Raw genomic sequence first — 14,200 nt, forward strand, 5'->3', positions numbered from 1 at the left:
TTTGAACTTTAATTGTCTGTATTGTATATTTATTGTTTCTATATAACTCAACTGTGCTTATACTAATTCTTCATTAGAGTAGCTAGCTGATGTATTAAACTGTGATTTTTTAGATTTATTGAAGTAGAAATTAATTAAAAATGGTGGTTCTTTTGAAAGAAGAGAAGAAAATCAAAAAGGAAGAAGAAACCAGTGACGACTCAGACTCTTCCGGTTTGTTTTATAATTGATATAATTAAAGTTATTGAGAAAATAAAAAAATTTTAATTAAATAAGTTTTGTTAAAAGTGTTGGCGATGTAAAAAATTTAAAAACATTTTTAACATTTTTAAGTGAATTTTGAACTTTCTTATTTGTAATCATAACTTCAAAAAAAAAAAGATTTTTTGTGATTTTACAATAAAACGTTTGATAGTTTTAATTAGACACAAATTGTTTGAAAAATTTAAACTCTACCACTCACTTAAAAGTATAAGCTGATAAAAATTATCAAAATAAAATAATCACTTTCACATTAAGTATGATATAACTTAAAAATATTAAGATGTATAACCTTTAAGTGCATAGGGGTCCCCAACATTTTTTTTCAAATTAACATTAGCACTTATTTCAAAGCTTAAAGTATATACTGTAAGGTACTTTTGATAGAACACAAAAATTCATTTAACTTTTGAGATATAACACGTTTTGTAAAAAATTTCGATACAACCCTATCAAATCAAAAATTTTCAAGTCCGATATTTTCAGAATTTTGAAAAATTTATTAAAATTTTGTCTCCTCGTTCATTTTTTCAAAATTTAATTCAAATATTCAGGAAGTGTATTTTCAATATAAAAAAGAACTTGTAGATGCGGATGTTTGAAAAAAATTCATAAAGGGATTAGTTAATATTTTAATTTTTTTTTAACAAAAATAAAAATATCTGTTTCCTACAAGTTGTTAAGTTTCTTAAAGATTACTCTGAAAAAGTTTTAAAACGCTCAATAACTTTAGGAGGAGATCGATTTTTAGTGAAATAGTCTATTTTTCCCCATTTAGCTTGCGCATTCCGTAAAGAACTTATTGAAGGCTCTAGCTTTGATCGCTTATATCTCAAAAGATACTTTGAATTTAAACAAGCGGTATAAGTAACAAGTAGCTTATCTAATTGTGTTAAAAACAAGACTGAATTTGAAAAAAAAAAGTGTTATCCCCCTATGCCCTTAACCCAAGCATCCTTAAATGAAACATTTGAAAAGTTATTAGCGCCAAAGTCTGAACTTTTATGTGCTACAGGTTGTTGTAATATATAATATTTTTAATAAGTATATTTCTCAGGATCATCTTCGAGTTCTTCCGGATCGTCATCTTCATCTGACGGAAGTTCATCTTCCAGCTCGAGTTCTTCTGAGAGCGAAAGTGAGCAGAAGAAGAAAAAACTGGTGAAGAAGAAGCAGGTTGAAAGGAAGAGGTGATTGTTATGTTTTTTATGTTTTTTTGTTTATTATATTTATTATTTTAAATATAAATTAGTCAAAAAGAAGCAGGTTGATGGTAGGGAGAGGTTCAAATATTTGTTTTGTTTTTTTATGTTTGTTCTATAACTTATTATGTTGTACTTATTTTATAACTGCTTTATTGATAATAGTTTGATGTAAGATAAAAATGAAGTAGTTAGAGTAATTTTTATCTTACCAAATTTAGAATAACTTTCTTTAAATATCAATAGATTTTAAATTAAAAAATGTTTTAACTCATTGAACATTTTATAACTAAAAATTAAATGCAACCATTAGATTAACTTGATGTATTTTAAAGTTTTTTGCAGATTTAATTAATTTTTTTATGAATTATAACAGTTAAATTTATATGAGGTAAGTTTTTTTTTTGTTTCTAGAAGAAGAAAAAAAAAAGCTTTTATCAGATATTACAAAGAAAATAAGAACTAAAAGTAATATTTATTATTTTACTTGGTGTTTCTTGTTAGATAAATTTATAATTATAGTTAAAATTTATTTGTTTACTTATGTATGTTATGCCGTAAATTATTATTTTATAAAACAGTTATAAAGTTGATAAAAGTAGACTGCTAAAGTTATTAAAATAAATAAAGTTCTTGTCATAAAAAATTAAGTCAGTAATTTTTTTGTTGTTTAAAAGCAGAGATCAAATAACAGGCTTGTCATATCTACATTCTACTTCTAGCTCAATATCATTTAGTGTCGATGACCTTGGAAATAATTTGTGAGATTAAATAAAAATGATCAGTTGTTTACTTGAGTGTTATTTTTTAATAAAATCTAGTTTTATATTTAAATTGTTTTTTATAATGCACCAGCAACTTTTAAAGTTTTCAAATGAAAAGGACTATTGTGTGTACAGTATTATAAGAGAAAGTTATAGAATATTATTTATTAAAATTTCCAATTAATGTATTTGAAAAAGAAACAAGTACTATTTTTTATGTACTGCCTTTAACTTGTAAATTGTTTTCTTAGTAATAACATATGTTTATAAACTAACATTTTTACATATTTTTTTATTATTATCTCATGTACACCTGAAAAAAAATTCGAACCGTTAACAATAAATATTTTATAACAAATCATATTGATAGTTTTACATATCTGCATTGGATATCTATCGCTACATGTATTTATAATTAAACGAAGATAATTTTATCACAAATTTTTGTAAATAATAACTTATTTATATAAGCTAAAACTCTTTACACAGATCCCTGTCAAGAGGTGATTAGTTATTTTACACATGCGTATATTTTTAAAACCATTTTCATCTGCCAACGAATACTGAATGTTTTCTTATAAACATATAGTTATTTAATATAACCACACACTTACAGATCGGTATCGAGAGGAGTTTATTTATTTAAATTATTTACAAATGCATCAAGTACTTATTATATGTAATATATAATGTTTAAATTTAATTTAATACAATCAGATCGCTATCGAGAGAAGCTTAATTATTTACATATGCATCAAATATTCATTATATGTATTTTTGTTAATTTTAATGTTTTTAATAAATCTCACTTACAGATCGGTATCGAGAGAAGCTTAACTATTTGAATTGTTTACATATGAATTAAATATTTATTATATGTATTATTCAATGTTTAAATGAATCTTACAAACAGGTTGCTATCGAGAGAAGCTTAATTATTTACATATGCATCAAATACTTATTATACGTATTAATTAATGTTTAAATTAAACAGATCAGTATCGAGAGGAGCTTAATTATTTACATAGATATCAAATATTTATTGTATGTATTATTTTATGTTTAAATCAAACAGATCGGTATATCAAGGAGCACAAAAACATCAGACTTGATAACCCTCTGCAACTATATACGTTTTTTGAGGGTTAAGCAAGTAAAATTCATCATTTGTAATTCCACCTTTTGTTGCACCTTAATATTAGTGCAAGAACTACTGAGTGTTTTCTTACAAACATATTTTCACATTTTTATTTCAAATTTATAGCTATTTAATATAACCACACACTTACAGATCGGTATCGAGAGGAGCTTAATTATATACATATGCATCAAATATTTCTAATATGTATTTTTGTTAATTTTAAATGATTTTAATAAATCTCACAGATCGGTATCTAGAGGAGCGCGCAGAAGGAGGTCGAGAAGTCCGATCCACGACAGAAGAAGCGGAGGGTCAAGAGCTATTCAGGTTGAATATATTATATTGAAATACATATGAATAATAAACTGATAAAAAATTTAAACGAGTAAAATTATATAAATTGTATGTTTTTTGGTTTTAGATATAGCAAAATAAAAAAAGTTCTTTGCAAGTTTTTGATTTTTATATTTTTCAAGTGATATTTTTTAATTTAAATAAAAATATTTATCTATGAACACGTTATTTTAAATTTCTAAAGTATTTGTTGTTGTTAAATAAAGTGTTCACATATGTTTTTGTTGTATTTAAATATTAGCTAATTTTATAACATACTTATTTCTATATACCATTTAAAAAAACATCGGTTACTTGCAATTTTTCACACACCAAAACATCAAGTTTCACTTATTATTACGTCATAACAGATTGCAGTTTCAAACCTGACCAAAAATGTCAATAAAGACCACATTGAGGAGATTTTCTCTAATTTTGGAGAGGTAAACTTTTATTTTTAATTATATATTTTCTATTTGCAACTTACTAAAAATCAGCATAAAGACAACCTATTAGTGATATATACTTTATGTTTATGTGTTAAAGTGAATAAGTTTTAGCATGTTAATTTTTTAAGCTGCTATACTAACAAAACATAGTAGTAAACTGTAATAAGTTAAGCCCCTAAGTAAAATTGTTTTGTACATTTTTTTGCTACAACTAAAGCGCCTATCAGGTGTAAATTACTTGACTTTTTCTCAAAGCTTTATTGTAATAGTTGATGTTTTTTACGTCTAAAAAATTTTAATTTTAACTTTTAATGCATATTATACTCATTGACAATAAACGTTAACCAGTAATAAGTAAGAGAGATAATTATACTAAATAGCAGTGGCGTCGCGTGGTATTTTTCCACGGTGGTGCAGAAAAAAAAATCGAGTTGCCGGTGCTTGGTTTGCCCTTACTTGAGTTGCTTCTGCTCGAGTTGCCTCTGCTCGAGTTTCTTTTACTCGAGTTGCTTCTGCTTGAGTTGCCTCTGCTCGAATCGCCTTTGTTTGTGTTGCTTCTGCTCTGCTTAGCTTTGTTTTCATTTTTTGTTTACAATAGCTTGTGGAATGATACTTAAGCCTGTACTGTTTTAGGGAATTTTCAACTTAGCTTACTACCGCAAGATATTGATTTTGCGGTAATTCTTGAAGAAATTTTGTTTTTTTTGAGTTCATTTGCGGCAGCCAGCTAAGAGTTTGCGGCAGTGAAGTGAGCAAAATGGTCGTTTTCTAAATTTTAGTTTTATAAGAGATTTTGTTCTAAAAGATAACGAAAACGTTATAGATACTTAATTTTTTCTTACAAAATTTTAAGGTGGTGCAATTGCGGCAGTGCAACACCCCACGCGACACCCCTGCTAAATAGTATTTCATTTTTGTTCATAACCCAAAAAGTGATTCATTTTCCCAAACTTAAAAGATATCATACATTAAATTTGTAATTTTTTTAAAATAGATGTGAACGGTTACTTTTACCAATGTTAAAAACCAATGTTCTAACAAAATAATCACCTAATCAATGTAAAAACTTGTATAATACATAAATGTAACAAACAGGTTAAGCAAGTATCGCTACCAGACAAGTTCACACCGAACAGGGGCAACAACATAGTGGCGTACGTGGACTACTTGGACAAAATGGAGGCTGACAAGGCCGTCAAGTACATGAACCACGGACAGATTGATGGACAGGTAAGTGTTTTGAGTTTGTATATTTTAACATAATAATAAATTAGTTGTTTGTTAGTGTTACACAAAGTATACATATTTTTAGTTTTATCGAATGTGTGAACCTTTTTTTATTCTTTAGATGTGTTCCATTTTTACATTAGCTATTTATACTCGCCTTATGCTTATTTTAGTGTCCTAAAAATATATGTTTCGCAGCATTTAGTAAACTTAAATAAAGTTAACTTAACTGTATATTTATTTATTTATTTTAAGTTACCCAAATAGTTTTAATACAGTAGTAGTGTTTATACGAAATCAGTTTTTAAACATTTAATAAAATTGTATGTATAAATTACTTTGAGTAATATATTGATTTCCATAAAGTTATTAAATGTAACAAATAATCAATAGTTTATTTACGATTTCTTTATTAAAAGTATATATTTTGTAATTATATTTGCACTTGTTAAAGCGTTTTGTACAAATATTGAGGTAGCAGCTATATAGTTGTTAAATAGTAATTTTTTTGTAAAAACTAAGACTTATATATAAAATATTGTAATTTTCAACATGATTTTTTAGTAACAGTGCGTATATTTTATGTCGTACTCTAGGTAGCACAAGTACTTACAAATATTATCAGTTTTATACTACTACCATTAACATACTTATAATTTTTTTTTGCAGGTGGTAACAGTGCGTTCAGTGCTTCAACTTCAAGATAGAAGGCCACCAATGAGAAGGCCCATGAGAAGAAGCCCGCCTCCAAGGTTTGTTAATAAATAAATAAATAATGCAAATGCTCTATAATGTATATTTTCAATGAGAAGCCCAAGTTTGTTTTATACTTGAATACTATTAATGTCTGGTACTTTTTTTAGTATCGTTATTAGTTTATAAAACACTTTTAAGAGATACCAAGTTCATTCATATAATCGATTACATATTTACTATGACCTTAAAATTCCTATTAAAAAAAGTTTTTACTTAATGGCACACATTTATTATTATAAAACTTTAGATTTAAAACGTTAAATTTACTACAAAATTTCCTAAGTTGTTTTATTGGAACCATATGAAATAGAAACAATTTTTTAAAGAATTCTGCTGATATTTGCTCCACACTTAAAAGCTGATAAATTACAGATTCATCACTTTTGCACAGAGCTTTTATTAGATTATTTTACCAGATTTAAAATGGTCAAAGTTATTTGAGTGTTAATTATTTTAGATTTAATACAGATAAGAGAATAAGAAGAATAAGTCTTCCTTTTAAAAGCGCGCTTAAGTAGTTAACATGCATTGTTTGGCTGTATTTGAAATTACTATTGTGGTTATTCTGCATAAAATTATAGGATTGTAAGGGATCATCTGCTCATAATCATGTAAGGGATAAAAAATATAAAGTTCTTCAAAGTATGATAACCACCTCGCTAATTCAGGTTCGGAGGGCTTTCAGCTCAGACATTTTTTTACACTTGAGCCTTATTATGTATTGAAAATACTTCTACGTTCTAAAACCTGTAAATTTCTTGCCAATTAAACATTGGCAACCAAATCAAAAACATTGGGAATAAATCAGCAGTATTGAATCCAAAAGCAACTATTAATAATATGCCTTTCTATACTTGACATGACATTCGTAACTGTTCAGGTTCGGAGGTCCGGCGCCGTGGAGGAGAGGAGGACCGCCGAGGGGCGGCAGGAGGAGCCCCATGATGAGAAGGGGAAGCCCCCCGAGAAGGAGGGAAAAATCCCCGGTTGTGAGAAGGAGGAGGAGAAGAAGCAACAGCGGCAGTGGAAGCAACTCGGATTAGATGGAGGTTTTTGGTGGAAATTAAATGAGAGTTTAGATAAATAATTATGGTTTTTATTATTTTAATATTTGTTTTTTCTGCACACATTTGAAATAATAAAATGTTTCAAGTTTGTTAGAATTTTTTTTTGATCTAAAGCAAAAATATGTAGTGAGCATTTAGATATAAAGTATGTAAAAGATAAATTTTTATAAATTTTAAAACTTTGCTCTTGCTTGATTTTCACCAAAGTCTTTATTTTCTTTTTATAAAAAGCTGTACACACAAGTATGCTTATTTTATTCCACGAAGTGAGATGTTTCAAAGAAAGCACAGTGGATTGTAAATGTTTTAGTATAAAGTTAAATCAAAATGTATGTTAGGATATTATCTCGTTTTAATTGTTAAGTTCTGTTGTTGTATATAATAAATATTTTTCTTAGTTTTGTATTGTAGTATATAACAATAATTGTTCGTTTGAAATAAATTTCTGAACTTTTTATTACTAAGCCAAACATAATAATGTATTAATCCAAAATAATGGTCCGATTAGTTTAATAAAAGTTTTATGTTACTTTATAAAAACTGCTGCAAGTAAATACTAAACAAAATTTTTTATACAAACTTTCGGATCAAGATCTTTTTTTTGTTTGGTGCTAATTTTCAACACTAGTTAGAGGCTACTAACTTTTTACTAAAGTTCAAACTAAATTATCCAGTAGAGGTACACCACAGATATAACTCAAAGCCATATATGTTCAATTTCCATTGGTTCGACTCTTGCACAACTAACTGGTAGCGTGAAAGAAAGACTTGACAAAAATTTTGCATTAAAAAGTAACCAACAAAATACCCTTATAAGGGGATCGTCTGTTTTTTCTGCAAGGTTGACCGAACTTTCATTCCATAAGTTGAATTTCCCGCTCTGAAATGAAATCTCAATCATCTTGGACTAGTCAGTATACGCCCTCTATACGTTGTTCACTTCCATTATACAAAGTATGATAATTTTTGTTTGTGAGTTTTATGTTTTGTTCGGACTATTAGATTTTAAAACTTTAACTATTAAATCCAAGGTTAGAATCTTATTTTCAATTTTAAGAAAAAAAAAAAGGAATTAAAAATTTAAATAAAAGTTTTATATTATTTTACAAATAGAAATCAATTTTCTTAACTAATTTGAGTAAATTAACAACAAAAATGCCAACAGTTTTTTAATTATCAGGTGAGTATGGTGTAACAACAATTTTTTCCTGGGATGTTTTGTAATAACTTTATTTTTTTCTTTTACATACGTTAAGTATTATATTATAGTATATTTATAGTATATTATAGTATATTTATTCCTTGAATATTTTGTAATTATGTTTTTTTACATACATTTAGTACTTTAAAGTTCAGTTAACTGGCATGATTTAATATTAAATAGATTTAACAAAAGGGTTGATCATACCTATTCGATCATCAGACCAGTAGACTGAAACCGGTTTCGTCCTGATTAGGACTCAACAGTCAGCCTCAGCCAAAGAATTAAATTAATCAAAGTATTCAATACAAAGTATGAAAACTTTACTTTTTGGACTGAATTTATTTACTTATTGTTTTAACATTTTGTAACAGTAAGTTAATTCAGGGCAAAAATTTTTGAAAGACTAAAACATGTAATGTTTAAAATTAAATAGAAATTCAAAGATTTACAAGCAAACTTATAACTTTTAACTATCTCTCATGTCTTCATAAAACTATGATTAATATAATAACAACTTAAAAAAACTCTAACAGTAACTTTTTTTTTCAAGTTTATACAAAAGATTGAATAATTATTCTCTTATAATGCAGATTAGTTTAGCAAGGTTGCAAAAAAACTTGACAATTAAGGCAAACAAAAAACCGGAATTTCAAACAGTTTTTACATGTAAAGTAACGTAACTTAGACAACATACTAAAATCTATCGTATACAATATCTTATAACATCATATACATACTTTAATTATCATATACAATAAGTTTTTTCTAAAAATCAAAAGGTTTAATATACAATATCTTATAACTTAGATTAAAGTTTTTATCATAGAACACATTTATAGTAGCATTACAGTGTATTATCAATACTTTTATACTGTTCAAAACTTTGTTTTAATACTTTAAAATTTAATTCAATACTAAAAACCTTGTAATTTCAAAAACCTTGAAAAAGTTTAAGAAACTTGGAAATTTTTTTAAAAATCGTTGAAAAGCGTGATTAGTTATTAATTAAAGTTTTAAAATTTCAGAAAATTTTATTTTACTTAGTTAAAAAAAACTGCCATTTAAAAACATTAATATGTAACCAAAATAACTTAAAACTTAACATATAATTATGGAGGAACTGTTATTTTGTTGTTGAAAAGTAATGATTTGAAGGCTGTGAACTAAAATTGATATGATTTTTGAGTGTATTAGGATCAAAACATTTTTTTTTAATGTTTTTTTTGATTAAAGTAAATAAAACTTTTAAATTCCATGTAAAATTGTTTTATTATATTTTATCGTTAATTCTAATTAATGATAGTTTTGTAATGTCTTTACTAGCGTCAGTTTTTTGAAAAAAGTTATAATGATGCAAGATTTTTTATTTATTTTTAACCAAATTAAAATGAACTAGGTTAATCTTAAGTTAATTTTAATTTGTGAAACAAATGTTTTAATTTATCAAGCGTTAGTTTATATCGTTAAAGTACTAATGAATAGAATAGTTTTAAACGTGAAAAACACTGAATTTCAATTTGCAGTGCGGAATTGTAATCATTTACCTGATTTTACTTCATTGAATATTTTAAATCTATAGAAGTACAACTCTTTAATAAACATAAGTGGGTATGCTGCTAACTTGATTGATATTTTATGGGTTTTCATCACTTTTTTATAATTTATTTCTTTATACGTTTTATTGTCGTAGAATCTGTATGTTAAACGATTGAAAAAAAGGCTGATGTTTTTTGTTAATTTAAGTAAAGTTTCATTTGCTTACAACTTTTGTTAAAAATGTTTAGTTTTGTGATTTTGAGATCCTTACTAGTTTAGATATTTAGTAGTAAGTAGCTATATGATAATATATTGTAAGAGTCTCTGCAAAAAAGTTTATTCTTCACTCTATTTAAACTAAAAATTAAAAAAAAATTTCAAACGACTAGTCAAAGTATATGTACATCATTATACTACTTTTCAATAATCAGTATAGTATATAGTGTACTATAAATAGACGACTATTGAAGTCTTATATTATTTTCGGAAGAAAGCTCAACGCGTAACCATTAAGTCTGAATAATAACCAATAAGTGGTAAAGTGCTCGATTTATACATATTGTTTATTGAACGACAAAAGTAAGCGCTCAAAATTTTTTTGTCCTCAGACCTGTACACATAAAACATTTCGTTTATCGAGTCGCACACCACTTGGATACTTTTAAACAATTTGTCTGGGAGTTATTTACACTAAAAGTTTACTTCCTTAGTATAGTCAAAAAAAATGCAATTATTCTGAGAACTTTTACATTTGAACTTACTTTTAAATAAGTTAAAGTCTAAAAAATATTAGTTGTGTTACAAGGACAAACTTATTTAAACTAAAAATACTTTGTCATTAGATGTACAACTAGTTGGCTAAAAGGTTTTGCATTTTTACTAAAACTATCTATCAAATCAAATTATAAGTTGTCTCGTAAAATCATATTAAAAACTGTAGTACAATTTTTTTTAAGGTTGATTTAAACAAATTTTTGGTTTGATTAAAGTTTAGGTGTATAAATATTAAACAACATTACTAGAAAACAGCATAAAAACTTCAAACTGTTATTAAGTTTCTAAAACTAAACTTTCTAAAAAAATAAGATATCTAAGTAACCTTAATTTATCAATTACACCTTCAATATTTAAAATAACTTTTAGTTGTTTCAACAGTTATAGTTTTTAAATGTTTTGTTTTCTTAGCTTCAAAAGTAGTTGTTAAAAACATGTTTGTCTTTTTCAGAATATATCGTTAATCTAATTAGTTTATACTACTACAGAAGTATTTTATTAGACATTGTATTTTCGCTTTCGCAAGTATTTTATTATATAAGAAATAAACAAAACCTAGTATTTGTGCAAAGTTATACAAAAAACAGAGGGCTGATAAACTGCGGTTTGCGGACCAAATGTGGCCAGCCAAGCAAAGTTTCCTGGCTTAAAACCGCTTTTTTAATGAAAACCAACTAATTTAGATACAGCAATACTAAGCTATTTTATGATTAAAGTTTAAAAAATATTCTCATTTATGTTTGTGAGGAGACAAATATTTAATTTTTATTTTTCCTTTAATACATTAAAATAAAATTTTTGAAAGGCATAAAAGCTGACTATATGGTATAAAGGTAATCGATTTTTTTTTTCATTCTTTTGATGTGTTAAACTAAAAAAAATGCTATAAATATGGTCCGTTCGTGAAAAAGCCTACAGACTTCTACTTTAAGCAAAGGGACAATCCAAGACATACAATTACAATCTACAAAATAAAGTTGAGAGACTAATCTTTTTGAGTTAAATTTTTTTCAATTTTTATAGAAATAAAATTATTACAATTTGCTGTGGTAGAACAATTCATTTTAGTAAGATTTTTAAATTTGTAGTTTTAAACTGTGCAAAGTTTTTATCAATATGTTTTTTTGTGTTATCAATCAAGAAGCTATCACTATTGACACATTTTTTGAAGTGTTTTATTATGAAATACATAATTGAAAAATGTTTTATTAAAAGTTGAATTAGATCTCCCATATTTTGAACTGTTGCACCGAAAATTCTTCTAAACTTGCATAGGTAAGAATAACTTCGAAGCTAGTTATAAAATTGTACAAACTTTTTGAAGCGACCGTATTGCAATACCTTTCGAATTAGAGTTTGCAAAAAAAACAAATACTGCGCTAAAAAACTTAACTACTTAAAAAAAAAAGTTTTAACAAATTTTCTATGAAACTAAAGCATGAAAGTAACTTAATACATCTTTGAATTTGAACTCACTATTTAAGGTAAAAGTATTTGGACAAAAGTTTGTTGTTATTTTTCTACACCAAGCCCAACATTTTATTTCAAAGCCTCGTAGATTGTAGCTTTTAGACTGATACTTTTCATGGATTAAAGAGGTGTAATTGATGGTTTGTGATTACTTAAACCTATTTTAATATTTTTACAGTTTAAAAATGTGTTAATCTAATAGTTGTTTTAAACTAAACAATTCAGAACTTTTTTTTGTTGGTCAGTATTACATTGTATACTTTATATTTTAAATGCTTAAGTTTATCCTTATTGTAGTTAAAGTACTTTATTAAATCTAATACAGATAATTTTTTTTTATTACAACTACTTAAGTTTTTACTGGCTCTTATTGCTAGTGTCAAAGTAAAACATAAATTTTTGCAACCTATAAAAACTCATAACAAAAATTGAAATTGTTTTCTTATCGAATCAAGTAGGTGTTTTGATTTTTTTGTATTCAATGTAATGTTAACTTTTTATTTCTTAGTTTTAAACGTATTTTTATCTAATGTGAAACTTTTAATCTTACTTTTGAGACTTATAGAACGTTTTAATTTTACCATATAAATATGTTGCTACTTGTGTTATACTATTCAAAGACTTTAAAAAAATAAAAACGGACTAAAGTGCTTTTAAATTAATAATTATAATTATCAAACATTTATATAAAACATAAATATTAAATATTTATGTGATATAGTATGACATACACAGCTTAAGAACGAAAGATGACCAATAATAAAGTTAAACTCAGAAAATAACAAGCTAACTACTTTTTAGTATGAAATAAAATTTAACATTAAAATAATTTTTAAAATATAACTTTCAATTTACAGCAGATACTTATGTATTCTTTTTTTTCTAAATAAGTTTAGTATTGGCTCTAAGTATTAAGTAAAATTAGAAATGCTAAGCACATATAAAACTCTAAGAACCACTAGCTTTTTAAGTCAGAAATATTTTAAATGATATAACTTTTAATACAATTAATACAAGTATCAACTAGATATAGTAGTAAAATGGGTATACTTTAATAGAATTTAAAATAGAAGTTTTACAGAACACCAGAGTTAAACTTAAGACAAAAAACGTTTAAAGTATTGGTGTAAGTTTTGTTCTAAAAACTTGATTTGTTTCAATATCATTTTAAAATTTGGCGAATAAACAGTGTTAAACATAAACGTACTAGTGTTAAACCATAATGATCAAAATAAATTATTATTTAAAAGATCTGCAACAACTTACAAGCTTGCAAAAAACATGTTGTTGAATTTCATACAACTAGTGCTTTTATATTGTTCCTTGAACTATTACTTACTTCTCTAATTTTACATAAAAACCGTAAAACTTGGTAAATATAAACATTTGTTACAACTTTTTTTAAACAGTAAGTTATAAAACTCTTTTACTTTAGTTACAACAATACCTTTATTTTAACTATTAGTTTTAAAATTGTAATAGTTTTGGACAAGAAACTTAAATACATAGCATAAACGTATAACCCGAAACAACTTTTTGTTTCTCAAAACAGTATTTTTAATTTCTTAACTTAAGCTATAATTAGTTTAAAACACATTGCAGTTGTTATTGCAGTAGTCTTATTTAATATAGATAACAAAAAATGCTCATATGATAGCTAAAATGATGTGTACAGGTCGCTTTTTTATCAGTAAACTTTTTTTCATAAACAAATTTGAGGATTTGCTAACTTCCAATATTTTTTCACGTCTCTTTTCAGTATAAATTTCAATTTAGGAAAAAATGTTCATTGTCTAAAATTACTCAAAATATATTCAATTGATGTATTGAACACTGTTTTTAATTTTATTAAACTGTTAAAGGTCTTATCGAAAGACTATTTAGCGCTAAGCCTGCTACAACAAAATAGTAACAATATAGTTTTAAAACTTTCAATTCAAGACTTTTAATTACTTCATAAAACATTAACAATTTGCATTGATTTATTTTTCCAAGTAGTTGTAAAGTTTTTTGTTA

General features: G+C 25.8%; 1 protein-coding gene across 1 annotated transcript; it reads left to right on the top strand.

Annotated features, from left to right (window-relative positions):
- The first annotated feature begins 111 nt into the window (after window positions 1-111).
- Window positions 112-7,599, top strand: LOC145831810 (uncharacterized). Its single transcript, XM_082939150.1, has 7 exons — window positions 112-213; window positions 1,319-1,451; window positions 3,614-3,695; window positions 4,073-4,144; window positions 5,246-5,380; window positions 6,047-6,129; window positions 7,014-7,599. The coding sequence occupies exons 1-7, from the start codon at window positions 141-143 to the stop codon at window positions 7,174-7,176; spliced, it is 741 nt and encodes a 246-aa protein (XP_082795276.1). The 5' UTR covers window positions 112-140; the 3' UTR covers window positions 7,177-7,599.
- Window positions 7,600-14,200: the final 6,601 nt, after the last annotated feature.

The sequence above is a fragment of the Thalia democratica genome, chromosome 3 (genome assembly GCF_965202585.1).
Source record: "Thalia democratica chromosome 3, ktThaDemo2.hap1.1, whole genome shotgun sequence".
Taxonomy (NCBI): Eukaryota; Metazoa; Chordata; class Thaliacea; order Salpida; family Salpidae; genus Thalia; species Thalia democratica.